This window comes from Lagopus muta, chromosome 5 (assembly GCF_023343835.1).
Source record: "Lagopus muta isolate bLagMut1 chromosome 5, bLagMut1 primary, whole genome shotgun sequence".
Classification (NCBI taxonomy): domain Eukaryota; kingdom Metazoa; phylum Chordata; class Aves; order Galliformes; family Phasianidae; genus Lagopus; species Lagopus muta.
The window spans coordinates 38,422,362-38,449,380 of record NC_064437.1 but is presented as its reverse complement, the minus strand read 5'-3'; the positions used below and the strand labels follow the sequence as shown (position 1 = coordinate 38,449,380).

The following is a 27,019-nucleotide window of genomic DNA, read 5'->3' as shown; positions in this document are numbered from 1 at the left end:
ATAGCTGTGGATCTGCAGTGTGTTTACTGACAGTTGGATTGTACTGGAGCTAATAATTAAACCTCATATGCTGGAGCCCTGAGGACTTTTTCCTGTACTGTAGTTTAAAGATCTGTTTTAAAAAGTGAGTTCATTGTCTAACAGTGAATGGCAACTCCCATAAGGTAAAGCCTCGATGTCTGCTCCTCAAATCTTGTTTGTTATGGTTGCATTAGAAATGCAAGCATGCCTTGCAAATTTGCTCTTTAGTAATACCCAGCCATGTTTTGCTTCATTTCCAATTTTTAGGTAAGTTAATAAGAATTTTTGTGATAATACATTCACAGAGAATGCCAAAATGCTTTTAAATGTTCATCAACTAGAACAGAAGGGAGAATCTGATGTCTTTGTACAGTTAATTAGCAAAGCTGATGTGCTGCTTTTAAACATGAGCTGGCATGAACAAGGTCATCAGACAGCACTATATGATGTGGTCAGTTTGTAAGGGATAGAGGAGAGTGTGAGGCCAGCATACAGAGCTGGGTGCTCTGCTTTACAGGACACCTCCTCGTTATGCTGCTCTTCATGCAGAGGTCTAAATTCTCACTCTGCAAATGGGAGAGCAGAATTTCACGGTCAAAGTCTGTTAGATAAACCTGAGAGTTTTCTTTGAGAGAAACCTAATATTTCCATGCTTCTGATTTTAGCAGTGCCATTATTATTTGTTGCTGCGTAACTCATGTTTTACATTGCACACATGTTATGCTCAGAGGAGATAAACAACAGTGCTTTTTTTTGTTCGGTGAAAAGTATTCTGAGAGTATACCTTACTACTGATTCTGAGTGTAACATTAAGAAATAAACACATTAAATATATAAGCCATCCAAGCCATAACATCTTGCTTTTCCCGTCTGATTCTTTGCTTTCTATTTCTCCTGTTTCTTTTCCACTGTAAATTGCTTTAGTCCTAAAGTCAGGTAAGAAGGCATGGCATCGTGTTACATCCTCCTGCTGCTGCCATTGCTCATCTTCATTTTATTCAGCATTAGAAAATGACATGCTTTTCTTTTGGGGCAGGGGATAGAGGGTGGGAAGAGTTTGCTCAGCCTTAGAGAATATCCGTTTGTTGTTCTAACAAATGTAACTTGATTTCATTATACCCTTTGTCATGTGAGAGTTTGCTTAATGTATGCCTAGAGAATGTAATAAAAATCCTGGTTCTGCTTCCAGCACAAGGAAAAATGTTTGCCAAGGACTAGAAAAGTTCTATTAACAACTACCAAGTGCATGAAATGAGTTGTAGAGTTTTGAGTCTGAACAGTGTTGCTAGTTTGAAGGTGTAACATGTTGTTGGATGTTGCTTTTTATTAATTCACGTTTTATACTACTTTATTTTTTGTCACGTAGTGAGCATGTCTAGGCCTGCAGCATGTTTTTAGCACATACCATAATGTATCTTCCAGGGCTAAGTGTAACACGCTTCAACATTGATTTAATTGCAACACATTCAGAGCAGTCATTAATTTCTGAATAATCTAACGCGCACAAAACAATCCCCCAAGTATTGGAATCCGTATTTAATCATTAAGAAATAATTTTTTAATTTATTTCAAAATTCTCTTTTTTTTTTCTTCTCCTAAGTGACTAACTAGGGTGTTTACAACAAAGTCAAAGTGGTTCAGCCACAAAGAGAGAACACCACCACATAAAACTTGCATTTAGTTGAACCTGACTCAGCAGTGTGGGCAGGCACTATAAACTACCCACAGATCCACTAGGACCTGCCCTTATGTGTCTTGTTGCAGGATTAGGGCTTGAAGGCATTTGCAAAAATTCATCTAAATACTCAAATACACTTTTCTGGATTTATTCTTAAGCCATAGCATTGCTACCTAAGCAGTAAACATCTGTTTCAGTTTGTTTATGTATATTTTAGGCAAGTAAATATTTAAATACAGTTAAGTACTTACTACTCCATTTTTCCCTTGTATTTATTTCATATAGTATGTATATTTTTCCATCTATCCCTGGAAGTTGCATGTATTAATTTATTTTTATTTTTTGTTCATCTCATTGTCATCTGCACTTTCTATGATAAATGGTAAATACAACAGCCTCCGCTCCTTCAGTTCGGATAGGTCCTACACGCTGAACAGAAGTTCTTATGCCCGAGACAGCATGATGATTGAAGAGCTGCTGGTACCAGCAAAGGATCAGGTATGTGCTGCCTCTCTGGCACCAGGTGTTTGTGCTCTGTGGTTGTAGGGGATGATAATCTGCAGCCCTCAGTTGTGCTTGCAGTGACTATGACTACTCTTGACTGTTGAAAAAGGAGAAGAGCTGCAAGAAAGAAATCATGGGTTTGCCATATTGTGGCTTTGATTTTGTGTTGGTGAGAGTATCTGTGAGATTAATGTTACGTGTATTTTCAGTGCTTTGTTAAGCTGAGAGCAATGTATTTTACACTAAACAACCGTTGTCAGCACCGTAGAGACCAGGAGTTTGGGTCTTGCCAGTTCTGCCCATAGGGAGAAGACTCCAACCACTGTCCTTGTTTTTCCACCCTTGGGAAAAATTTGGCCTTGTAATGATTGAGCTATTATCCACTAACCAGTTCGTGTCTCTTCCAAACATTTATTCAATGACTAATAAAAGAAGCACAGAATCTTTTGACCTGATTACAGCGTGGGAAAGTATTTTGAAAAGCTAATGCTGGAGGTGATAGGGTGCTATATGCTTTGTTTTGTGAGCTCCTTAGCTTTTGGTGGACTTGCTTGTGACTTTTAAATCCAGTTAAGTTACTCATGAGTTTCTTCATCACAGAAGCCAGAGATCTGCTAGGAAGCTGGATAAAACCCACAGAAGAGTTTTTACTTAGGAGTTAAAGAACTGTGGAGTGGAACTGTTATGTCCTAGAGAAGCATTAGATGGATTGTAACGGAAAACAGATTTTCTGCTATCAATTTTGCAGGGGTTCCATTCAGCAGTGGCAAGTATTCCTGCACAGGGTTTTATAGATAGAATGAATACTTTCACAGGGGAAAGGGTCCATGGGGTGAGACTCCAGCTTTTTAAATCTTTTTTGTATTAGTTCCAGTGTAGTGTAAATTGTCCAGTTCTACTACAGCTTTTGCACACAGTTTTGTTAGTATTCTGGCCATGGTATAAATTCTACTCTCTTTAGCAAGGAAAGGTACATAAGTCACTCCAAAAGTACTGCCTCCTATTTATTTCCATGGAACTTACAACAGCCACAAAGAGCACAATAACACTATTTGATAGAGCAGTTTTTCATTTGATAGAGCAAATTCTCAGCTACAAAACACTGTTTTTCAACATAGTTACCACCATTAGCTATGCATGTTTGCCAGTGATGAACAAGAGCGTGTGTGCTGCGCTCATAAAAATCTGCACCAGTGGAGGTGAGCCACTGTTTTACAGTTGCAGTGATGACATCATTGCTAAAATATTGCCCATGCAGCCCAGCTTTCATGGAACCCAAGTAGATGAAAGTCAGAAGGTACCAAATCTGAACTATTTGGTGGGTCTGATGGAATAGTCTAGCCAAGATTGGCAATATGCTCCACGGTCTTCAAACTGAGATGAGGCTTGGCATTCTCTTGTTGCAAGAGAAAGATTGTCTTTTTTTCTGGCCTGACTCTGAAAGTTCAAGCCCTCAGCCTTAGTATTGCAGTGTAGTGGTCAGAGTTGATGGTTTGTCCAGATTCCAGGAAATCCATCCAGAGGGATCATTTCTTTCCTATTGCAGAAGACAGTGAACATTACTCGCTGGGGGCTGCATCTTGAACTTTTTCTTCAATGGGGAATTCACCTGTTGCCAGTCTATGGATTCCTGTTTTGAGTATGGCTTGCAGTGGTGACATTGCATCTTGTCACTGTTAATGATGTGGTCCAGGCAGCTGCCCTCTTTAGACTCATATTGGTTGACTAAGTCCTGACAAACTTGCATATGTTGTTCTTTCTGTTCACATTCATGGGACTCACCTGACAAAAGCTATGCAATATTCCAGCTTTGCCACCATCATTTCCAATGTGTTGAAGGTGATATGCAGCTCTGTATGCAGCTCATTGGTTGTAATCCACTGATCTGTGCACATGAGGTGACCGAGACACTCTTCATTTTGTGATGTGGCAGCTGTGCATGGTCATCTGGAATATGGCTTGTCTTTCACACTGCTGTCACCACTGCTGAAATGCACCACTCGCCACATACATGCTTTGATGTCAAATGACTGTTTCTCTGCTGCCGTCTGTCACACAGCAACAAAATGTGACAGAATATTGGTGGGAAGGTTCAGCCTCTACTACCATCCTACCAACATCCGCTCTGATGTCGTAGGCCAACATAATACAATAGGAGGCATTAGCCTTTGTGTATTATTAGATTGTTACTTCCAAATGAAGTGCCGTAAGCCTTCAATAACCTTGATCAATAACAGCTATCTCAGTAATAGAACTTCAGGTGTGAGAACCTAAAATTCCTTTGACAGTTCTTTCTTCTAAGCCTTCATTAAATCTTCCTGATGTGATAGACATAACATAGGAGAGGGAAGCCTTCCCTCCAGTCTGAGAACACATTTTGTTTTAGGATTCTGGTTGTTTTCGGGATTATCATAAAAGTTGATGGTATTGATGGCAGCTATGATGCATTTGATCAAATAACAAGACCTACAAGAAACACTGTGCCAAATAACTCCTAAAGAACATTGTTCAAAGTGTGTATTGTTAACCTGCTTTTATTACAAAATACAACTTGACAATGAAAAGTGACTTCTCTGTGCATGGAGAGGTTGCAGCAACACCTCATTGCATACAGCAAATCAACGTAGAGCAAATGTCATATTCTGTACAAATGGCTATGGACCTCCATTCTTTCTGGAGAATTGCTTGCAATGGTGCCTCTTCACTTAAAAGTATTAATGCTGAGCAGTAGAGATCAGGCTGTTTTCTTTGCATTTTTAATCTTCATATTTTTGTAATTCTAGTTTTTGTCCAGCAGTGGTTGTGCAATTATTGCACTTCAACTCCGGTCCAAATCTGTCATACAAAATGAAGTCAGACTGGATGCCTGTCTTAACAGTCTAATTTTGCATGTTATGTTAGTCTTAATTTTTTAGACAAGCTTCAAGTTTCTTGTATCCAGGAGAGCAGGAAATGGTGAAGGTAATGGTGAGAACAATGTCATTCCTAGTTCTGAGCTTTCTCAAGAGGTTTGTAACACGATTCCCCTGAAAACAAACAACAATAAAACAATGAATTATCTTCTTGAGAAAGGGGACACTGTTAACATTTTTTATGCTATGGCTTTTGCCAGCCTTGAAGTCTTGACAAAAAAATAAGTTTGTCCTTGGGAATTTTCTTGTTCTTCAAGAAAGTTGTCAACCTAAACATATCAAAGGGAAGTTGGGTAAAATTTATGGTGCTTCAGCTGAAATGGGAAAAGTGCATCTGGGAGAGGGAGAATACTCCTGCCTTTGTTCTTCCCATCCCTCCTTTTGCACATTACTGGGTTTCCAAGTAATCTCTGCTTTCACAGTGAAAAGGAAGAAGAAGAATCATGTTCCATCTATGAAAGTCATAGGAACAAAGTTCACAGTGGGTCAAAACCTTATCTTAAAAGACCAGCTGGAAGCTCATACGGGATATGAGGGGTATTACATAGCTTAGAAGAAGTAACAAGCCATTACCTATTTGTATAAATGGCTTCTCTTCTGTTGTAAAGCATGTACAGTTAATTACAGCAGCTCTCAGGATAAAGGGAATTAATATTACCAGAAATAAAAGGATATTAAAGATGGACAACTGTCAAATTGCTGCTAAGGTGGAATCAGAAGGTCCCATGACCACTTCTTCACCAGACCACTGGGAGACTTGGAAGTCTAAAAAGGGTCACGTGAGGAAGATTTAAGACAGTTTTTTGCTGATATTGGCTGCTATCATGAGAGGTTGGGTGTTTGAGAGGATTTTCTAAGAACTGCCAAAGAAGTCAAGACAATCTTCGTTGTTTGAACTTGGTTCTTTATTGCTGATTCTTTTCAACAGGGAAAGCTGAGTCCAGGCCATACTGTGCCTCATAACCTGGCTAGAGCAAAGTTAAAATTTGTGTGTCCTAGTGCGTTACCATGGATACTGTAACTCAGACCAAATCTGAGCGACATTCTCCATGGAATAATTTACATCAGCCACAGGCACGATGAATCAGGCTGTCCATTGCATAGCAGCTTGCTGAATCTCTTCTGTCTGGATAAATTCATCTGGGAGGAAGCATAAATTCTTCCATTTGCTGAACTCTGATATTACGCAGCCTGGATATTTGGTTATGCAACCAGCAGGATCCTTGACAACAGAACTGTCAGCATTTTAGTACACGCGTTTGCATCTGACAACAGCACACCCCCTACCAATGCATATTTAATCTCCCTCAGTCCAAGTAGGGAATGCTTTGCCCTGACCAAACCCGGGACAAATCTTGCAGTTCAGTATCACAGATGATGTACTGTCTTCTGGACTGCTCATACATACTGCAGTTTGCACTGGGAGATTTCTTTGCCTGCCTGGAAAATCCAACACCTCAGCAGGTCAACGGAATGAGATCAGCAGATGTGTGCTGTGTGTAAGATGTGTTTGTCCAGCCATTAGCTTTTATTAGTCTGTTTCTCTGCCAAAATTATTGGCTGCAGTTTTTGTGCTTTTGCTGGCTGTAAATATGCCCCAAAGATTTACTCGAATGCACTCTGTCGGAAAGGAATGCACCAAAGAAGTTCACCTCATGTTCAGACCCTGTAGGAATACAGCAAAGAGCCCTATGTGTACATGCAAGTAAACTTACGGCAACTTAGGTGGGGATAGCAGCATCTCTGTCTGGATTAGATTGTTTTAGAGAGGTGGTATTTCTTTGAAAATCATATGGCTCTACAGTGCTCACGAACTTTTGACATTTTTCATCTGTTACAGCAAATGCAATCCTGTGTTTTCTGTATTTTTTTGCATGCCTGGACCTCAGTGCAGGGACAGTTATAGCTCAGTGGACATCAGAATGACAAACACTAAATTGTTTTTTCCTCCTTTTTAATGCATGTCTTACAAAATCTATGTGGTGTGCTATTTTTTATTTATGTTTATCTAAATATTTACAATTTCTGATACCACATCCGGATCCCAACATCTCTGGAGTCAGAAAGTAGTTGTGTATTTGGTATGAGCTCTTACAAAGTTAGGTGACTTGGAACAACAGAAATCCACAGTGGCAGTTTTTGTGTCTAAACCACAGGTTCTTCAAGGCATGTGGAAGAGTCCCATGTATTCTACTGGAAGGAGTTATAAAACTGTCTTCATTAAACTGAATTATAACACATTTTTCAAAGTAGTGCTAATTAAATTCAGTGCCCTTGTTTAATCACCATTGTTTTTAAATGGCATTAATTTTATCTGTTACATCTCTTGGTGTATTTTGTGGTCAATGTGTGCCACACTTAGCAGTGTGTTTGCCTGTTACTGTTGTCTGTGATTGAACCATCAGGCCTCAAGTGCATATCTCACAGTACAAAGACTGGTAGAAGATCCTAATAAAAGAGCTTAAGGTAGCAAAAGAAGGAGGCATTGAAAACGTGTGCTATAGTGTTGGACAGATGATAAAGTGAAGCTGTCCCCTGCAGATATTACTACTAATTAGCAGTAAATTATAATCTTGTCAGTTGTGGGAGTAAGCCTGGGGTGCTTATTTAATTGCAGGAAATGTCCAAAGAGTATCAAACCCCAGAGTATCATAGAATCATAGAATGGCCTGGATTGAAAAGGACCACAATGATCATCTAGTTTCAACCTCCTTGCCACAGGCAGGGTTGCCAACCGTCAGACCTGGCTGCCCGGAGCCGCGTCCAGCCTGGCCTTGAATGCCTCCAGGCATGGGGCATCTGCAATCTCCTTGGGCAACCTATTCCAGCGTGTCACCACTCTCTGTATGGAAAAACTTCCTTCTAATATCTAACCTAAATCTCCCCTGTCTCAGTTTAAAACCATTCCCCCTTGTCCTATCACTGTCCACCCACTCTCGTAAACAGTTGTTCCCCCTCCTATTTGTATGCTCCCTTCAAATATTGGAAGGCCCCAATGAGGTCTCCAAGAAGTAACAGGAATGTTGCAGGTTCTGACCAACAACAGATCAGTGTCTGTTTGCTTTTCTTGTGGAAGTTTCTGAACAGAAGTATCTCGGGATTTTTATGACTGGCTTTATAGATTTACTACTAATGCTGGCATTTCCATTCAAACTAATATGCTTACAATACCTCTGTATGCCAGTACATTAACAAAAATTTTAAAAAATGAAAGTTATAAAACTCCTCTCTGCAGAGGTGTGTGTTTGTGTTTGGCTCAGGTTTGAGTGGTAGTCATGGAATTTAATTTGAAAATGGCCCATGAGGTTTTAGTCTTCACAGTATTGAGAAAGAAAGTGGAGAACTCAGCCTGTAGTTATCTGTCACCAGAAAACAACCTGCCTGGAGGATACACTGATGTTTTTAACACCATCTTGGTGGAGGATGGTCTGTGTGTTGCATGGCAGTATCTTGACTTAGTTTTATTTGTGTAACTTCTAATGGTGGTTGCATAAATGGTTTCATATTGCCCTGGAAATATAATCTAACAGTACTTACAGATGTGATTTATTTAATTTCCTAGGGGAAAAAAAGAAGGGGGGGGATGACAAAAAGAAGACAAAAATATATATATATTTGCCACAAATGGCTTTGCTATACAGAAGATTTACAGAGTGAGACCTTGTTGCAGGACATGCGAAGCCTGCGTGCGCTCATGTCTACAGGCAGTAGTCAGAACCAAACTAAGCCTCGGTGTCGGTCAGATGAGACAGTTTAATTAGAGCACTAGTGTGCCAGGGCTACACAGAGTTATGACTATTTTTATACAGATGAGTAGGGATGGTGGCACTCCCAGATAGTGCCCATGTTGATTGTACGGATAGAAGTTGTGCTCGAGTAAGGATCTGGGCAGTGGCATTTTCTGTGTGGGAATAATATGCTGCCTGTTTATATAGCATATGATTGTAGTACAAACTGTAGTATTTTTTCAGTCTTCTTTAACTTTGTGTGTGTAAATACAGATTGAAGAGAGGTGTACATGTAACTGAAGGAACCGGTGAGAGCTAGCAAAAGAAATTTTGAAAAGAGGTTTGAAGACATGAGATAAATTTCTCTCTGGGTTCCATATTTCTATTCAGGAATTTCTAGTAATTCAACACCTAGGATACTGGCTATAGGAAAGGGGACGGATCTAAATGTAAGGGAATTATATTAATAAGCTTGTATTTAAGACAAGTGTTTTACATCTTACGTTTGTTTTTTTGTTTGTTTTTTAAGCACCTGACGTTTCAGAGGGAGTTTGATTCTGATTCTCTCAGACACTACAGCTGGGCTGCAGACACCTTGGACAATGTTAACCTTGTTTCAAGTCCCATCCATTCTGGGTAGGTCATTTAGCAGATTTCCTTTATGTTTAAATGTGGAAATGTATTAGATGAAGAATATGGTGTTCTGTGATGGCTGATGACATGCCTGTTCTTGCTCCAGTTGAAGCCAGTGGCAAAATTCACACTGGCTTCAACGTGGGTGCTTAATAACAGGAGTCAGGCTAAATTGTTGCTTATCAAACCAGAACATTGCGTCTGCATTTATTTTCTGAATGCCAAAAAACGTGGTAATCTCACAGGCTTCTCTTTAATAGTCATGTTTTGCTTTTTCTGTTGCTTATGCTTTCAAGTGTTGTAAGGTGATTTTGTTTGAATTATATTAAATTATTTGAAGCATGAAGTCATAGCGTTAATGCCTTTTGTTCTTTCTTACAGGAAGAATGAGGGGCTTTAATTTCATGTTTTATATATGTCTCTATACTCCTGTCTGTTCTCCAAAATACATGGTTTGACTTCAGTCATTTATACAAGAATCATTACTGTGCTGACAGTGCTTCTTGGCAGTAGCACACAAACCTGATTAAATGCAACAGGAGTAATTTTGGAATGCACGTTATAAAAATTTACAAATAAATATGTAGCTGAATATAATATTGCATATAAGATTGTCCTCTATAAATCTTGATTGTATAATTTTCAGGATCAGGGCATAAGGTTTCATATCTTTTTAATTTACTTCCCCACTTTGTGACTAATTGCATTCTTAAAATGAAAATGTCTCCAGCACAAACCAAACAATTTCAGTTCCAAGGTAACAATAAGTCCCACAGACCTAAAGCCACAGGCCCACAATAAGCATAAACACCTGCTTGAGCTGAATGGAACTATGCATTGGGTGGGGTTCGAGGTCTTAATTTACTAAAACACTGCATATGTTCAGTGCTAGAATTGAAATATCAGTAGCTTCATAATGAAAAGTTGAAGCCTGTAAGCATGGAAGGATATGACCTTCCATGGGACCTCAGAGAGCTCGCAGGCCACCCATTTGTTTTATGGCAGGATAAAATGTAAGCAACCCATTCCTGAAATATGATCAATTTCTTCATCGCCACTTAAGATCTATGGTCTTCTAGCTTCTTTGTCTCACTGTCTGTTACAATATTTCTTTCCTTGATATTCAAAGTCTCTTTGCCAGTTAAGCCTTCTTGTCTTATCACTGGTATTTGTGAAGCACAGTATCTTAGTAGTCTCTTTACAATATTTTATGTTGTGGAACATAAAATGGAAAAAAATGGAACATTCTCTTCTCTTTTGTAAACTGTAACATCTCAGGTCTTGCTAGGTGGTGCTTCCTGCACACCACGGGATTCTTGCAGGCATCCCCTGCCTCTCTCTTTTTGATGATTGATTGTTTCTAAACCAGTTTGGGCATCAGGCTTCCAAAGAGGAGACATCATCAGTACTGACTAGGATAGGATTGCTACTTCTGTGTCTGACACATGGCACAGCTAGTCTTAAGGAATCCCACAGTGACACTTAATGTTCTGGTAATTGCAGCTTCTGTTAGTAGACATGTTTGACCTGCAAGCATTTCTTAGTTTCTTTCTGAAGTTCTGCAATCTAGGTATTTTTTACTATGTTTTGTGCTTATGTGTTTGGTTCTTCTATTTGTACTTACCTTTACTGTATTTTAGATTGCTGTTATCAGAACCCATTTTAGCAAGATAGCTTTTAATTTTGCTCCTCTTTTCCAAAGTGTTATTCAGACCTTTCTGTCCAGTGCTCAAATCATGAATGAAGACACTAGCTTGGTGCCTGGTCAGGCCCAGGACAGTACAGTGAAATCCCCACTTGAATTTTCCTTTCAGTTTGGCAGGAAAACACAAAGGGTGGCTCTTCTGAGGCTGTTTGTTAAGTGTTTGTGCACTTATATGTACTGTGCTTCACATGCTTACTGGAGTACAAATAGAGAATTTCCATGCATCCACTGGATAAGTTGCCCTGTAAAAGAAGGTAGTTGATTCAATTTGATGTATGTTACTCTTGCAGCAAATATTTTGGCTTTTTCTTGTTTTGAGAATTGTTGGTGGTAGTTGAGTTCTAATAGCTGTATTATTCCTATACGTTGGTTGTCATTGTCCCCATAAATTGATTGTTGGATAATTTACTCCTGAACATTTGCAGTAATCAATGTTAGAATGATGGCCTAAAATTTTCTGGCTCTTCTTCTTCCTGGTACAGAGTAGAGCTGATGTTTGCCTTCTGCTGGTCCTCTAGAACCACTTTGTTCAATGTGCTCATTAATGCTTCCAGCCCTTCAAAACATACAGTCTGTGGACATGGGATCTTTTGCATTAACTACTTGAGAGTCCCTGCTAATGCCTGCAGCTAAGACTGCTGTTTGGAGGGGAAGGCCTGCAGACCTGCAGCTGTGCAGAAAACTATGGGGCTGCAGAGGAGAAAGGAGATGGTAAGGGAGAGAATCCAAACACCGAAACACTGCCACCAGGTGTGGCTTTTCTGGCCTGTCACATTTTATGGATAAAGTCCATCTGAAATGATACTGAGACTCAGTTCCTTTCTTAGTAAAAACAAACAAACAAAAAAAAAAAACAAAGCCCTTTTTGCTTGTTTTCTATCGTGATCTCCAATGATAATATGGTACTGTTTGATTGTCCCCATTATCTTCATCTAGGGGTAACCACCAGGTGTTCATCTTGCATCTCCCAGTACCTTGGCATTTCTGAGAGGCATTAAAACATGAGTTGTCTTTTCTGAAAATCCACTCCTTTCCTGCTTAGTCCCCTCACCTGGTCCCTGCTTGTTCTGTGCCCGCAGGCAGAAATGTGACAGCTGGCTCCCCAGCTGCCAGCAGCCCTTGGGGTCGGGGTCACCCTGTGGCTGAAGCCTGACCTCACTGCCCTCCACATTCCTCACTCTCCTGAGCCTGCAGCATGCCATAGTGGGGCCACCCCTCTGCAGCCTGCTGCCTCAGCTTGCTCCTTTCCCCTTGCACCTGCTGCCAGAAGAGAGCATCGATGTTTCTTCCCATTTCTAAACTCAGGCAGAAGGAGAATTTGGGGCAGCAGGTTGTGTGTATCCAGCAATGTATCAGTGAAAGGGGAAGAGAGAAGGAAGTGCTGGCAGTAATTTTGACTCTTCTGGTTTTTCCTTTTTTTAAGCCAAGACAGTATTCAATGTTTTTCTTTCTGGGTGCAGGTAAATTGTTTTGCCAGCATGTTTTGAACAGAGTCCATTGTAAATAAGACATTAAAATATGCTGTGAATTGTGAAGCTTCTGAAAGGGTAGATCCACTTCACCATGGTGACCTCCAGCTCTCAGATGTGAGCCTTCTTGTGACCTCCCAGTCAAATTGTGGCTGTGCTCTCTTCTTATTGCCCTTTTAAACTCCTTGATTTCCTGAGCCCAAAGAAAGAAATGAATGTGTTACTCTCTCCCAAACTGAGAAACTCAAAAATGCGTGATCCAGTCTTGCAAAGTGTCATATTCAAGTTAATTATTCCAACCTTTTTAGAGAGAGAATTTATTTTTGAAAGCAGTGTCATGAATGGCAAAGGCTGATATTCCCTTCAGATATTCTGCCATACATATTTTATAAGCTATACTTTGGAAAATAAACGACTATAGAAAAGCACAATACCTGATTTTACATCACACAGTGAAACTTGTTTTGGGAATCAAAGAAGTTCTTTTAAAGTAAATTCTCTGTTGACCTGAGTAAATCTCACATGCTTTTCACTATTCCATGAACTTCTGTGTTTCTCAGAGAAGTTACAGATTTGTGCTGACCAGTGAAATGAAAACTTCCCTTCAGATAGTTTTTTTTTTTTCCATGAGTGGTGTATTTTATGTCATGGTTTGTGATATGCGAAGCAAAAGCCAAATCATTTTTAAAGCTGAACTTCAAACATGCTACTTTTGTTATTTTTTTTCTGATTGATACTTTTCCTTTGCGCTTATTATTGATATTTTCTGTTGCTTGCCTCTAATTATCTTATATTAATTTTTCCCATTTGCTTTTAAATTATTTTGCAGCTATTCCTCTCCACTTCCCCAGTATGATTCAAGGTGATAACTCTGTGCTTTCTGTGAATCCTCATCTTTTATTTTTTTTCAAACTTGTTTCCCACAGTCAGAGTGTATGTAGATGTTTGTAGTGCATCCACCCACATCCTCATCCCTTCCATATATTCAAGTAGAAATGCTCACCAGCATTTAGCATTTGTGTTTAGAGATCATACTGTAATTTCCATTATTAGTACAGCATTAATGTAGGTAAGCATCGACTACTAATCTTTGTGATAGAAAGTGCATGAAATACTGTTTAAAATTATTGTTATTGCTTGAAATGATAAAATACTAATCAGGGAACTAAACAGAGAATTACTATAATCTCAACAATAGTGACTTTTATATGGGATCAATACACACCAAGACTGATCTGCTAAGGGTTTTATCTTCACAGAAGGCTGTAGTGTGGCATAGACACCCTCGCTGGCTGTAAGAGGGCTGGTTCCTTTGCTGGGGAGTGGACTTGTGCCAGGGGCTGATCTTCCCTTGCTGTGAGCATTGCTGAGCCCCAGGCTGGGCAGTGTAAGTGCCTGCCATCAAACCCTGCCCACCTATCCCCATACAACCTAAATAAATACACCTGGGAAGTCTGGGTCCAATTTTTATAGCTATGTCTAACTTCCACTGATTTTTGTATAACGTGTCAGTTGATTTAGGTGCCTAGATTTTTAAAAATCCATGGTTACATACTTACATCTTTTAAGTCATGTGGATGCAGGGGCGTCTTATCTGAGTGGAAGCTCTGGCATTTTTGTGTGAGATGAAGAACTTTTGTATTAATTATGAGCTGACTTAGCATGTTAGTAATCGCATAGACGATAGGCAGCTCTCCAAAGCTCTGCCTTGCACTGAGCCATCAGGCCAAGCTCCCCGGAGGCCCCACCTTGCTGTGCACTCCAGCCAGATGTGCCCCTCAGCACAGCTGCTACGGCCACCCTGAAGGGATGCTCCAGCCTCTCGCTCTGTGCTTCTCTCTCGACAGAATTGGTTTCCCTTTCTGCAGACCAAAGCCAAGTGCATTTCTAAAAAGCCATCATGGCACAACTATAGTGGATTCCTCTCTCAGTGTTTTCCCTTCAGAGACCAAGGGCTGTGAGTCCCCTCTCAGTATTTTACTTTGTTTCATAAATGATAATGGATTGTCTTGAACTCTCTTCACAGCTAGTCACAAGCTGGCTCCTTGCCAGCTCTGAAGACCAACTGTAGCCTACTTTCCCCACAGGTTCAGTGACATCTGCCTCATCCCATCAGTGCTCACCATGAAGAGCAGTTGCAGGGTGAAAAAACAGAATGACTGGCTAGTAGCAGTTAGTGAGCAAAGGGGAGTGAGGCTAGGCTCTCTGTAGCTGCTGTTTTTGATTGTTTACAGCCCATTGTTAGCAAACTGATAAGTTTCCAGTCAGTGGTTTGCAGGACATCTGACATCTTGTATCTATAAATATTAAGATTACTGTAACTTCTACTGTAATTTAAAAATTCAATGATATTGGTTTTAATATAGATAAAATATTGAAAGTGTTTGGATAACCATTCAGCAGACATTCCACTGAAACATAATTCCTTTTATTAGGAATTGGGCTACCTAGTGGCAGCACTTGAATTTGTTCAGTGGTATACATAGTGTTTTGTCTAGGAGGAAAATGTAGGCACAGTTTATTTGTATGAAAACTAGTGTAAGACATGACAAATCAGAATCATAGAGTGGCTTGGGTTGGAAGCAACCTCAAGGATGATCAATCTCCAACTCCACTCTCGAATGCAGGGCCACCAACCTCCTTATCTAATGCTAGAGCAGACAAATATTGTTCCATGCTTCAGCCTTCTAAAGTATGTGTAGCACAAAGACTGATAAGTTAGAGTTAGGGTCATCTGGGAGGTGTGCTTTATCTTCCTATCTCTACTGATGCATTTTAATTTAATTTGAAAAAGGGCAGCCTAGCAATTTTTTTCTATAATTCAGTTGGACAACTTTTTTCTTGCTTCATATATTTACAGCTGACCTCCTTATGTGCCTGCCTCCTACAGTGCACTCAATACAAAGTTTTGATTATGCTCCTGCTTTTGTGCAAATTTTTCCCACCCACGTTGGCAGGACTTTCAAATGTATCTTTTTTGCAGGGCTTGCCACTTGCATGTCAGCTGTTACTTTTGATATCCTGCTGGTCTCAAAAGCAAATCAAACTTTCTTACATAAATTTTCATACACACTTAAAAGCACTTGGTTTTGTTTTGTTTTTGTTTTGTTTTGTTTTTTTTTGTTTTAAAGAATCTTCATGACCCCCCTGGATTATTGGCTCTTAGCCTGCATTATGTTTACAGTAGGGAGCCAGGAAATGGAATGGATTCACCTTCTAGTCTTGTGAAGATTTAGCCTGTGAGATCTGGAAGTTTTGGCAACAGCCTTGAAAATACTGAAGCTATTCAGCAGATGTGCCAGCTATGTGAGCATCTTTGCAACATACAGAAGGAGCAAACAAACAAAAAAATGGACAGGCACCAAGGCTGAATTTGTAACTCTTGTCCCTGTTGATGCTGGCCCATTAACTGAATCTGTCTGTAGTTTATGTTCTAGAGAGAATGGAACCTCAAAGGACCACCCTAGTAACACCTTAGCCTTTAAGTAACCTGTAGGTTTTGATCCCCTTAAACTGGAAGAATTATTTGCTGCAGTTTTGAAAGAGGGTGAAGTGTGTTGCCAGCCTTGGAAGGAGGCTCCAGTTTGCTATCACTGTTGTGATTTGTTAAGGACAGTAATGCTTCACATACACTGCTGCTCAGCATTTCACAGATGAAATAGTCCATGACTATTAGCAGTTATTCTTCTCAGTATTATTATTATTCCCTTGCTATTAAAAGTAATTCAATTTTTAAGTCTACCACTTACCCTTTAAAATGTAATTGCTTATTCTTTAATTATTAATTGGAAAATTTGGCATTGGAAAGAATGTTTTTTCCCCTAATGCAGCTTTTTGCTAAGGAACGTCATCTTCACAGAGGGCTAATGGCATGGTTTTCTCAAGAGTGCCAGCAGTCTAAAGCTAGTTACGTTCCTGATATTCTTACTCGTTCCCCATCAGCGGAAGCAGCTGTAGCTCCAACTGTCACCCACAGTGCCAGCACTCTCTGTCAGCCAGCAGAAGTGTTTGCAGATGAGAGTTTGAGGAGGTTGTGAAGGCTGAGACTCCTACAACAATGTGCACTTTTGATTCTCCGTTTTCTACGCTGTCTGGTTCCTTTCTGCATGTGGGGCTCATTACTTATTTTTGGACAGTAGAGATAACAATAACAGAGGGCTGATCTTAAATTCTAATACGACACTACTAATACGCTACTTGTGAACTCTCTAATCCAAATTACTCAGTAGCACCTGATTATTCACCTGATATTTCACTATAATATTGCTAGACCTTTAGAAATTCCTGCTTTTCTTAACCAATAGTTAACATGTAAGTATAAATAAATTATTATGTTTTTCTTAGTTTATCTGGGCCTGGGAGGACTTTTCCGATAAGCTTTTAAGTTTGTGGCAGTTGACTTTTTGCTGATGTTTTCCCTGCTTATTTTATGACTATTTTTAATGACTTGTTTCCTTTTCCCTGCAGTTTCCTGGTTAGTTTTATGGTCGATGCCCGCGGGGGTTCGATGAGAGGTAGTCGTCATCATGGAATGAGAATTATCATCCCACCACGCAAATGCACAGCACCAACCCGCATCACCTGCCGCTTGGTAAAGAGGCATAAGCTGGCCAGCCCACCACCAATGGTTGAAGGAGAAGGATTAGCAAGTAGACTTGTAGAAATGGGGCCAGCAGGGGCACAATTTTTAGGGTGAGTTCTTCTATGAATTTCATTGTTCACACTGGTGTTGCATCTTCCATTTCTGTTATTCTGTGGATCTAAGAAGTTAAACATTGACTTTACCTCATTTGGCCATGTAAGATTAGGTTACTTATCTTAAAATAGTTAAAAAGCCAAACTGCAGTTCCTACCTTGAAAGTACCTTTGTGTTTTAAGAGGAGCTTTGCCTCTATGATGACTGCAGGGAGAAGCCAAAGGTAAGGAAAGACGTGAAAAGGCCAGATCCCTGCCCCCAGCTACTTGTGCAACCTCCCTTTGAAGTCAGGAGGACTCGTGAGCCTGTAACCCAGAGCACGTTTTGACCCTCTCGCTCACAGAGTGCCACAGAGATGTCACTGTCACAGAAGTGCATCCTAAACAGTCACAAGGGCCCAAACATTGAGCTCAGTTCCCTGTGCCATAGTGCATACATGGCTTCTGCCCAAGTTGCTGCGAGCTTCCTCTTCCTCCCAAGTAGCAAGGCCACGGAGGGTGATGGCAGAGCACTTACTATAGAGCATCAAGGAGCACAAATGCTAGGAACTAACATTTTTTAAAGCTTGAAATAGGGGAAACAATCCACTATGATGTGGCTTTTTTTTTTCCTAATTATAAATTTTGTTCATTACCGTGAGTGGCACCTTGGTGTAAACTGCCGGTTCTGTTGGGAATGACAGCTTGTTCCTAATTTCCCCTTCTTGTTTCTCTTCCTGCTGCATGGATGTTATTCAGTAAACTGCATCTTCCTAAATCTCCTCCCCCTCTAAATGAGGGCGAGAGCATGGTTAGCCGAATCCTGCAGCTTGGTCCACAAGGAACAAAATTTATTGGGTAGGATATATACGGAAAAGATACAGAATGTCTACAGTTTTTCTTTTGTTTCCAATTTTTCGTTATTCCCATTTATTTATTTATTTAGTTTTCTAAAGCTTTCAGTTGACTTATGTCACTGAAAGAAAATCATAGTGGCTTGATTTAATATAGCTCTGCTACTACCTTGTGCTTACAGGCATGTAAAATTCACTGCCAGCATTCTGCTTTCATAACTTCTGTGCTTTTGTAATTTTTTAAATTTGAAGTGTTTCAACTGCATCAAATACATTTTAATACACAGTGACAGTCCTTTAATTTCAACCCTGTAGTAGAGAAGGTATTTACAGGCCTTGAGTGAGTCTGTTTTGGGAAAAGCATTGTAAAATGTGGTCGTATAAAGTCTACTATTTATAAAAGATTATTCAAGATCTCATTGAGTGAATAACTTTATTTTAACAAGGCTGAAGAGATACTATTATTTTCAAACTGCAAGAGTCATCTTGTTAAAATAGATTTATAACGCCAAGAATGCAACCCAAAGGAGCTGCAGGGTATGGTCTAAAATGTAAGAATGTTTCCATACATTTTTGATGTTGTTTTCAAACCATACTGTGAAATTTACTGCATTAGGTTTACAAAATATTGGTGAGTGTTTGGTGTTCAATACCTGTTTAATACCTTCTCACTGAGTATTCTTGTTAAATGTCATGCACAAAATTGTGTGGTTTCTAAATATTTACAGAGACAGTATCTGAAATATTAGCCTGCAAAGATTGTACTACAGTGTTAGTTTTTCAGTTCGGACTCCTTTTGAACTAGAGAGTAAATATCTGAATATGTATTTGAATTTTTTGTATTTATTTGCTGTGCACAATGAGGCAGCAGATACATTTCTATTTCTTGTTAAAAGATTCAAGATTGGATTAACAGCCTGGGTGTTCTTAAAAGCATCTAAAATACGTATGAATTAAACTGCCTTTTGATAATTTTTGTGGGGACAAACAGTGTAGAGTATGAAATCTGGCTCTTCCAATTTGTATTTTCTCCTGACGATGGCTGTTGTGATTTCTGTACTCAAATAATTGATTGGTTACTGCAGCCTAGCACCTTGCTGGTGTTTGGTAGTGCAGAAGTGCTGCGTACTCCTCCCGTCATGTGGTGTTTCTTTCAACTGAGTGAAACAAAGAGGTGAAATATTTTACAACCTCTGTAGGAAAATGATGATACTGTCTATTTAAATGTCTTAAAGCTGCATAATCCATAGTTGTTCACTTACTGCGTGATTTCAGTCAGATGTCTTAGCATACTTTAAAATGCATATCTTGCCTGTGAAGTGTTTGGCAAAAGTGTCTGTTTTGTTCAGGAATGGCACATGAAGTGAATGGTGGTTTCTGTCAGTTGTTCACAACTATTGTTCAGTAATGCACTTGCGGTCCTCTGTTGAAGGTACATTGTCTGGTGACATAGGTGTACTATTAACCACCTTCCCTTTCCCCTTCCTTCCCCCCAGAATGTTTGACAGTAACTTATCTAAATGTGGTTGCAGTGTTGCTAAACTCAGAGAAATCCATTCTGTAAGGATCTAAACATTCCCTGGTGATGTTTACAGTGCAGATGCTGCAGCTGTGATTTTGGGCATGAGAACCAGAAAGTGAAACTAATGAGAAGAAACCTATCTGTAAAGTTTGAGACTTGGTTTGAAATCTAAAAGCTACATGCTCACACAATTCCTGCTGCAGTCAATAGCATTTGCATGCATTCGAATAGCTGGGCTGTTGCTGAACTAAGTTTGATTCCTTCAAATTCCTTGAACCAATTCCAAATTTTGGCTATAATAATGCCACTTGAAAGTCAGCAGTGCTGCATGTTGTGGAGGCAGGGTTGGTTCACCCACATCCTGGGATAAATGCACGGGGTCTTCAGCAAAATTTGTGGATGTTTTTTTCATTAGGCAGTTATTTGGAAAGATTTATGTTTAAAATGAGCTATGTACGAATATCATCAAGTTAATATATTATCTACAGTTTAAATGATAAAGGATTGTGCAGCTTTGGCAATTTTAAAAGCACTTTTACTGTAACAATGCTTACTATTTAAAATGATGATAGTTTTCTTAAGGATTTAACACCCATAGGAAAATTAAGGGCAGTAGGGAGTTGCATGGTTTAAAAATAATTTGATTATTTTTTTGTCTAGTCCTGTCATAGTGGAAATCCCACATTTTGGATCAATGCGAGGAAAGGAAAGAGAGTTAATCGTGCTTCGAAGTGAAAATGGTGAAACGTGGAAGGAGCACCAGTATGACAGCAAGCACGAAGACTTAACTGAAGTACTCAATGGCATGGATGAAGGTAAACATTTTCTCACAGCTTTAGCAGGCCTTATCTTTCTTAGGGCTTGCTAATGTAAGTAGACTGAAGTAACCTAAAATAAAACAGAGCAGAGGATATCTGACTTTGGGGAATACAGTATGTTACCTATTAAACAAATGGAAAGATTGTATAGAGAAATGGTTCAGCACTGGCCTGGAGACATCCTAGAATAAATCTTAAGCTTTGGTCTGAAGTTGTGCCAAGTTTAAGCAAAGCTGCGCAGTTGCTTTACAGCACAGAGCTGAGAATAACATCCCAGCTGGAGGTAAGTGTGTTTCTTCAGCTCAGATGGGGCCATGTGAAGGTCATTCCAAGCCAAGGGTAACTATCAGTTCAGTTCAGTTTTCCCACAGATGCAGGCCTCAGCCTATAGTCCATTCTTCTTAGAATCGCTATTGTTAGAGGTCATCTCCCACAGATACACAACCTGCTGCCTCAGTGTCCATCTGGGAAGTCTGGCTCCCTTGTTTTGTGTGGATATTGATGTTTGTGAGAGTCCCTGAAGAAGAGAGGGCTCAGCTGTACTCAGTGCATCAGAAGATGCTGTGACAGATGGTCCCTGCGGACATGTTGTGAGCAAAGCCAGGCTGGGGCTGCAGAGAGTCCTTGGCACCACTGCTTTCTTTTCCCAGCAAGTATTTTTCAGCACTTGTGTTGATAAAACATTATTCTAGCTCTTTGCATCTGACTGTGAATGAAATGGCCTGAAGTTTGAACTTCGTTTTTCTATAAGGGTTTATCCACAGGATTTTCTGTGGATAACATCTTCCAGAAAGTCACTGTGCAGTGAGGTACAAGCTGCAGGAAAGTTCTTCCATCATTGGCAGAAGTGTTTGAAGATAATGATCAGATTTGGATGGCAGCTATGAGAATTATCTGTGAGCCAGCTCTGCCTTTGATCTTGGCCTCCCTTGTTTAAAGAGGGCAGCCTTAGTAAAAAGTGAGCTTTGAAAACATGGAAAGGAAAACAGTTGTGAGAGGTTCCCTGGGCATCTGAGATATGAGATTAGCATCTGGATATCTGAGATAGGAATTTGCAGAATGGGCTAGTGTAATATCATCATTTTGAACTACTTGAGCTGCACCTAAGCATGTAAAAAGAGGAGGAGGATGTGTTCATTACATGACTACTTAATGTAGCTGTATAATAAATCTAATAGAACCAACAAGTACTGAGGCAGAAACACTGTGGATGTTGGGTCACTGGGTTTGGAAAAATGTGATAAACCTTGTCACAGAAATGTACCTAAAAGCAGTGAAGCGTGACCAAGGATGGTGTTGCTTAGGTAAGAACTGCTCCAGAATTGAAGGCACTAGCCTTTCTGAATGAAAGATCTCACCAGCGGCAGCTGCTTCTCTGTGCACTAGAATACGAGACAGGAAATAAAGGCTTGGCATTTGGGTAAGGTATCTGTGCCTTGTCCATGATGAGGTAGTCAGAAATGATTAACAATTTGCTCATTTGCTTTGTGTGCTTTCCAAGCTGAGTTGAGTTCAGTTTGGGAATTGGAAATCTAGGCACAAATAACTGTTCTGAAGTGCTCCAACTCACACTGCTTATGAAAGAGGTCCCAGAGGTGCCATATAGAAAAATCACGTATTGAAAATAAAATCACTTTGAGTGAGGTGGGCATGAACTCTTCTGTACTTGGAGCGTAAAATAATAAGCTTCAAAATTTGGAGCCAGATTACAACTCCTAAGGACTTCAGGTGGCTCTTACCTTCCAGGGTACTGCTGTTTGAAATTAGTGCTCATAAGTACAGTCTGTGTCACAGAAAGTACCATGGGCACTAGGCATCTTAAACTCCAAGCCACAGAAAAGCAGTCTACCAACACAGACAATCATTTATGAGAGAAAAAGGACAAAAAAATACTGCGGTCATGCTCAGAGCACTGTGTTGATTACTTGCTCAATTCATTTTCTCTAAATCCTTCTTTAATTGGGAAAGAAAAAGAAACAAAAAACCCTGAATTAAAATAGTACAAGGGCCTTGACAAAATTCTGTCCTGCTCAAAGGAGACCTTTTCTACTTAAAAAAAATTCCAAGTGCTGACATAAAATACAGATTCCTAGAATTACAAGCATTTTTAATCTTATTTTTTTCTGGATTATTGTGATGTATCTCAGTTGGACTTGGCTCTGAAGCAATGTTTTGTATCTCAGAAGCCATGGCTTTGGAAGAAGTTGATTCCAGGTATGAAATCTGGAGGCAGAAGCAATCTTTGAACTGAAGTAAAAAGATGACCATCTAGATGCTCAGTAATTTCTAAAAATTTAATGTCTCACTGGACGGAAATTCATCTGCGCAGTCACCTCCAAGTAACATGCTGCAGGAATAGCCATTTTTTCTGTTAAAAGCAGTTGTTCTATTTTGTGTTAGACGTGCTGTGTTTCACTGGTTCTTTCTATCTGTGTGGAAGGAGCACAGTCAGACTTGTGTTCTCGACTAGTTGATGTGCTGACTTTTAAAGATGCAGTCTGCTTTTCTGGTTTAATTGTCCTTTTCCCTGCTCTGCTCTGCTCAGCCAGTGGGGATGAGAGTGAGGACATCTTTGCTCTCCCTCCGTGGGGACTACTGAAAATCTGCCTGTTCTTTACTGGAAGCAGCACCATCTGCTGGAAAAACTTGTCAGAGACTCACAATAATCCAGAACAGGAGGCAGTACTTCAGGGTACTAAATGTAGAATTAAATAATAGCAAAACTTTTATTACCATGGAAGAGCAGTATATTGTGATGCAAAGAGTCAGTTCCTTTGGTACCATCAGGTTTCTGTTTAGATTAATTTTATTAATTCTGTTTAATTAATTTTTTTCAGAAGATAGTGCTATACCTGTATTGCATCAGCATTACATGGGTTCCTTTTTGGAATAGAATGAGCTTGATTCCAGATGTGAGGGTAGTAATTCACAGCTCTTGCCTCTAGTACGTTTATTTAAAATAAAATCAAGTAAAATATATGTGTGTATATACATATATAGGAAAAAGCTCTCTGTCTTATAAATAGGTTACATTTAATCAGGTCTTCTTTTAGGTCTAATGTGTGCTTGCTTTTTACGTTCTTGCTCCTTTTACAGGCACCTTTCTGTACCTGTAGACAAACTGTGAGCATAAATGCACACACCAGGGTAGCTAAACTTTTGATGGACAATTGCAAGCTAGTGAGTGAGCCAAGCAATGCATGTATTTGTGGCTACAGTATGCTTGCAGCTGCACAGTGTGGTTTCAGATGTGAAGCAGGAGTCTTTGCATAAATAGTTCTTCAGATCTACAGATAAGACCAGAGTGACCTTGTTTATGCTTGAATTTTAAAATACCACCATAAATTGCTGCAGTGATTTTGCCACGTTTCCAAGAAAAGCTTTTAAACTTACCACTGTTAAACCTCATGCTGTGAACAGCAAGATAAGAAACTGCTTAAATAGGCAAAGGAGCATGTAAAGAACATTGCCTCATTTGAAGATGAGACTTCCTTGCTAGCTGTGGTATTGGAAGTGTCCAGTTCTGTATGGTGAAGCTGAGAGAGTGACTTGCCAGCATTTTTAAGTGTCAGCACTCTGTTTTTCTTTGTCCCTTCCCCTTTTTGCATCTGTCCATCTCCAGTAATTTTCCATGTGAGCACTGCCTGCTGTGTGTTTTGTCTTTATTACAACAATTTCCTTACTGGAGAAACTGGTGTCATAAGTTTGTTCTGTCTTTCATTGTACAGAGACTAGGTCAGCTCTGCTCTAACCAGAACTGTAGGAGGGTTGCAAAACTCCAAGAGCTGTTTGGTCTGCTAAATAACTGTGGGGTTTGCATTTTAGATGTGAGCAAAACTTGTATGGCTGTAGTAAGAGAAGTACAATCCTGGATCACATAAAGACACTTTGAAGGTCATGAAGCAGGTGTTCTGGGACTTCTCTAATTCCATTTGCAGTCAGAAAACACTTTACCTGAATGTAAGAAAGAATCAGAGAAGGAATTAATTTGATCCACAGCTGCCTCACACCTGGCAGAACTGGTGTGATTGCTGTCCTTGACCTGAGCTAGCCTACATGAGGTCCCCCTCTGATCCTAGAGGACGCAACTAGGTTTCTCCTCTCCTGTCCAGGACCTATAGCACTCAAGTGGGCTGAATGGACTACAGAAGCAATCTTCCTTTCTCTCTCCTTTCCTTTCCTCCATCCTCATCTCTGGGTACTTGCTCCCACCAGCTATGTAAGGATAAGCATATCTTACATTTGGGTGGCAGTGGAAGACCTCTGCAAGGAGCACGCGTGGTACCCTTCTGTTGACCTACCAAAACTTAATGGCAGTAGGTGTTTTTTGGACTATTAGCACAATATCAGAGCATGACACTGGAAGAATGGTCCCGATTCTGCCATTACTTTTCTGCTTTATTTCTCTCTGTTTTGCTGTAAGATGAAGTGTATAGCGTATTTCCTCTGTGATTTAAATATAAGAAAACAAAACCTTTCAGTTTTTTAAGTGAAATGCGCTGCACAGTAATGAAGCATCAGCTGGTGAGGAAAACAGTAATGATGGAGTATTTCTCTAGCTGTAAAATGTATGAGGTGTGTTTGGGAAAGTGACTTTTCCCAAGCCGTGTTGTCCCTGTTTCTTTAATTCTGTCATGCTAATGCTGCATTCTTTACACATGTGGAGAGGCAGCTAAAGATTGTTCATTTTCTGGTCTGATTTTTTATTTCCTTTCTTTGTTTTTCTAGGGGGCAAATCCATGTAAAAGCTCAGATACATATCCAACATAATTTCCGTGTATGTGGTCAAACTCCTCGCCATGCCTGGCTGTTGTTTTGCCACTCTTATCTGTGCATCTTCCATTTCTAAAGGAGAGTGCTTGCCAGGCTACAGAGGGCTTTCAGAGGGCTTTGTTCTTATATAAAAATTTCTACTGCAGGAGAATTTTAATTATCCTCTATCTCAGTGAGCATTTTACAGTGCACTTATTCTCGCAAGAACACACAGGATTTACCAATCAAGATTATACCTGCCTAGGAATTTAAGAATTCAGTTTGTCCACAGCACGAGCCATTGCTTCCAGAGGCTGCAGGCAGAATACCTAATTCATTAGGGGGCTCCAGATATCATCTCTGAGTCAAACTAAATGGAAGCTGACATTATGATAAGAAATTATCCTCTTCTGGTAGGTTTGTATGATCCACAGCAACACTGAGCAATTAATTCAAATTAGCCATTGAAGGTTTTAAAATGGAAAACTTGACATTTTACCAAATTTATATTCAAATTTTTTGGACTTGCAATTGAGCTTACATGCTCAGAGGAGGAAAATGTCTCAGCCAAGTAAATAATTGTACAAGTGTCCATTGTCATAGTACTTATTTTGGTCCTCCAGCTTTCTCTTACTGCATCTGGTAGAAGTGTCATCTTTTGAGCAGTGAACTTTCTTGTTTAGAATCATGGTGCTTTTTTTAAGGAGGAAAATAAGAGTGGCATCTTGTGGTATGCTGGAGGAAAGCCCAGAAATATCTAAGAAGGTAAAGTGTAACAAAATTACACGAGAAATGCATGACAGTCATGTAATTACCTGCATTTGTCTGTATCACGGAGATTTCATTAAGGGATACACATACACATAGCTACAGTTTCATAGCTGTCGCACATCACAGTTTTCTTCTGTGCACATACTTACATAAGATCTACTTAATTGCTATGAGTGGATATACCATGCCCCTTTCTGCACTCTGGTGACCCTACGTGCTGGGAATGTGGCACTGGGCTCTCCTTATTGCTGTCCTGTTTCTGTTCCAGGTGTCTTTACACTTGCTGTACAGTTTGTTCATGAACTGCCTGCAATTTTCTCTGCTTTTCTGTGTGCCAGAGCTGTGTGAGGGAGGAGGCAGGAAATAAACATCTCTGCAAAGTTTACTCAGAAAGATCAGTTTACTTCTGTGCTTCCAGATGTAAATGAGAGAAAAGAAGCTTGACAGTCTCCTCTGCATCTCAGTGGGCTCCAGTGACCAACCTGCCATCCCAGGGCAGCTGTCATGTGCTTCAGTGTCCGGGCATATCTGTGTGTCCAGTGCTGAGAGCTTTCATAGTTAAGATATATGCAAAAGTTCCCAGAGCAAACCAATGCTTGATAATTAATAGCACTGTTGTGTTTGTTTTTCCTGTAGTAAATAATTTTTTTTAATCTTCTCAAGATATAAATGCAAGTTAAAAACCTTGCAAGCTGGTAGATATATCTGATATGAGCCTGTTTTACCTGTCTTCTCCCTCCAGAGCTGGACAGCGTTGAGGAGCTAGAGAAGAAGCGTATCTGTAGGATTGTCACAAAGGATTTCCCTCAGTACTTTGCAGTGGTTTCACGAATCAAGCAAGAAAGTAACCAAATTGGCCCAGAGGGCGGCGTGCTGAGCAGCACAACGGTGCCACGTGTCCAGGCGTCCTTCCCCGAGGGTGCTCTAACCAAAAGAATCCGTGTGGGACTCCAGGTAAGGGTGCCCTCATCATCTTGT

The 27,019-nt window shown here is 40.0% G+C and overlaps 1 protein-coding gene across 23 annotated transcripts in view; it reads left to right on the top strand.

Moving 5' to 3' along the window:
* The window catches only part of ANK3 (ankyrin 3), a 201,148-nt gene that overhangs the window by 125,626 nt on the left and 48,503 nt on the right, over positions 1-27,019 (top strand). For 13 of the 23 annotated variants that reach the window (XM_048946937.1, XM_048946941.1, XM_048946930.1 and 10 more), the window contains 6 exons: positions 2,095-2,197; positions 9,373-9,479; positions 13,480-13,512; positions 17,118-17,342; positions 20,361-20,515; positions 26,784-26,995. In XM_048946937.1, coding sequence (XP_048802894.1) covers positions 2,095-2,197; positions 9,373-9,479; positions 13,480-13,512; positions 17,118-17,342; positions 20,361-20,515; positions 26,784-26,995 — 835 coding nt within the window. Of the gene's footprint in view, positions 1-945; positions 958-2,094; positions 2,198-9,372; positions 9,480-13,479; positions 13,513-17,117; positions 17,343-20,360; positions 20,516-26,783; positions 26,996-27,019 lie in introns of all 23 variants that reach the window. The other 10 variants (XM_048946938.1, XM_048946951.1, XM_048946936.1 and 7 more) reach the window with 4 other exon arrangements.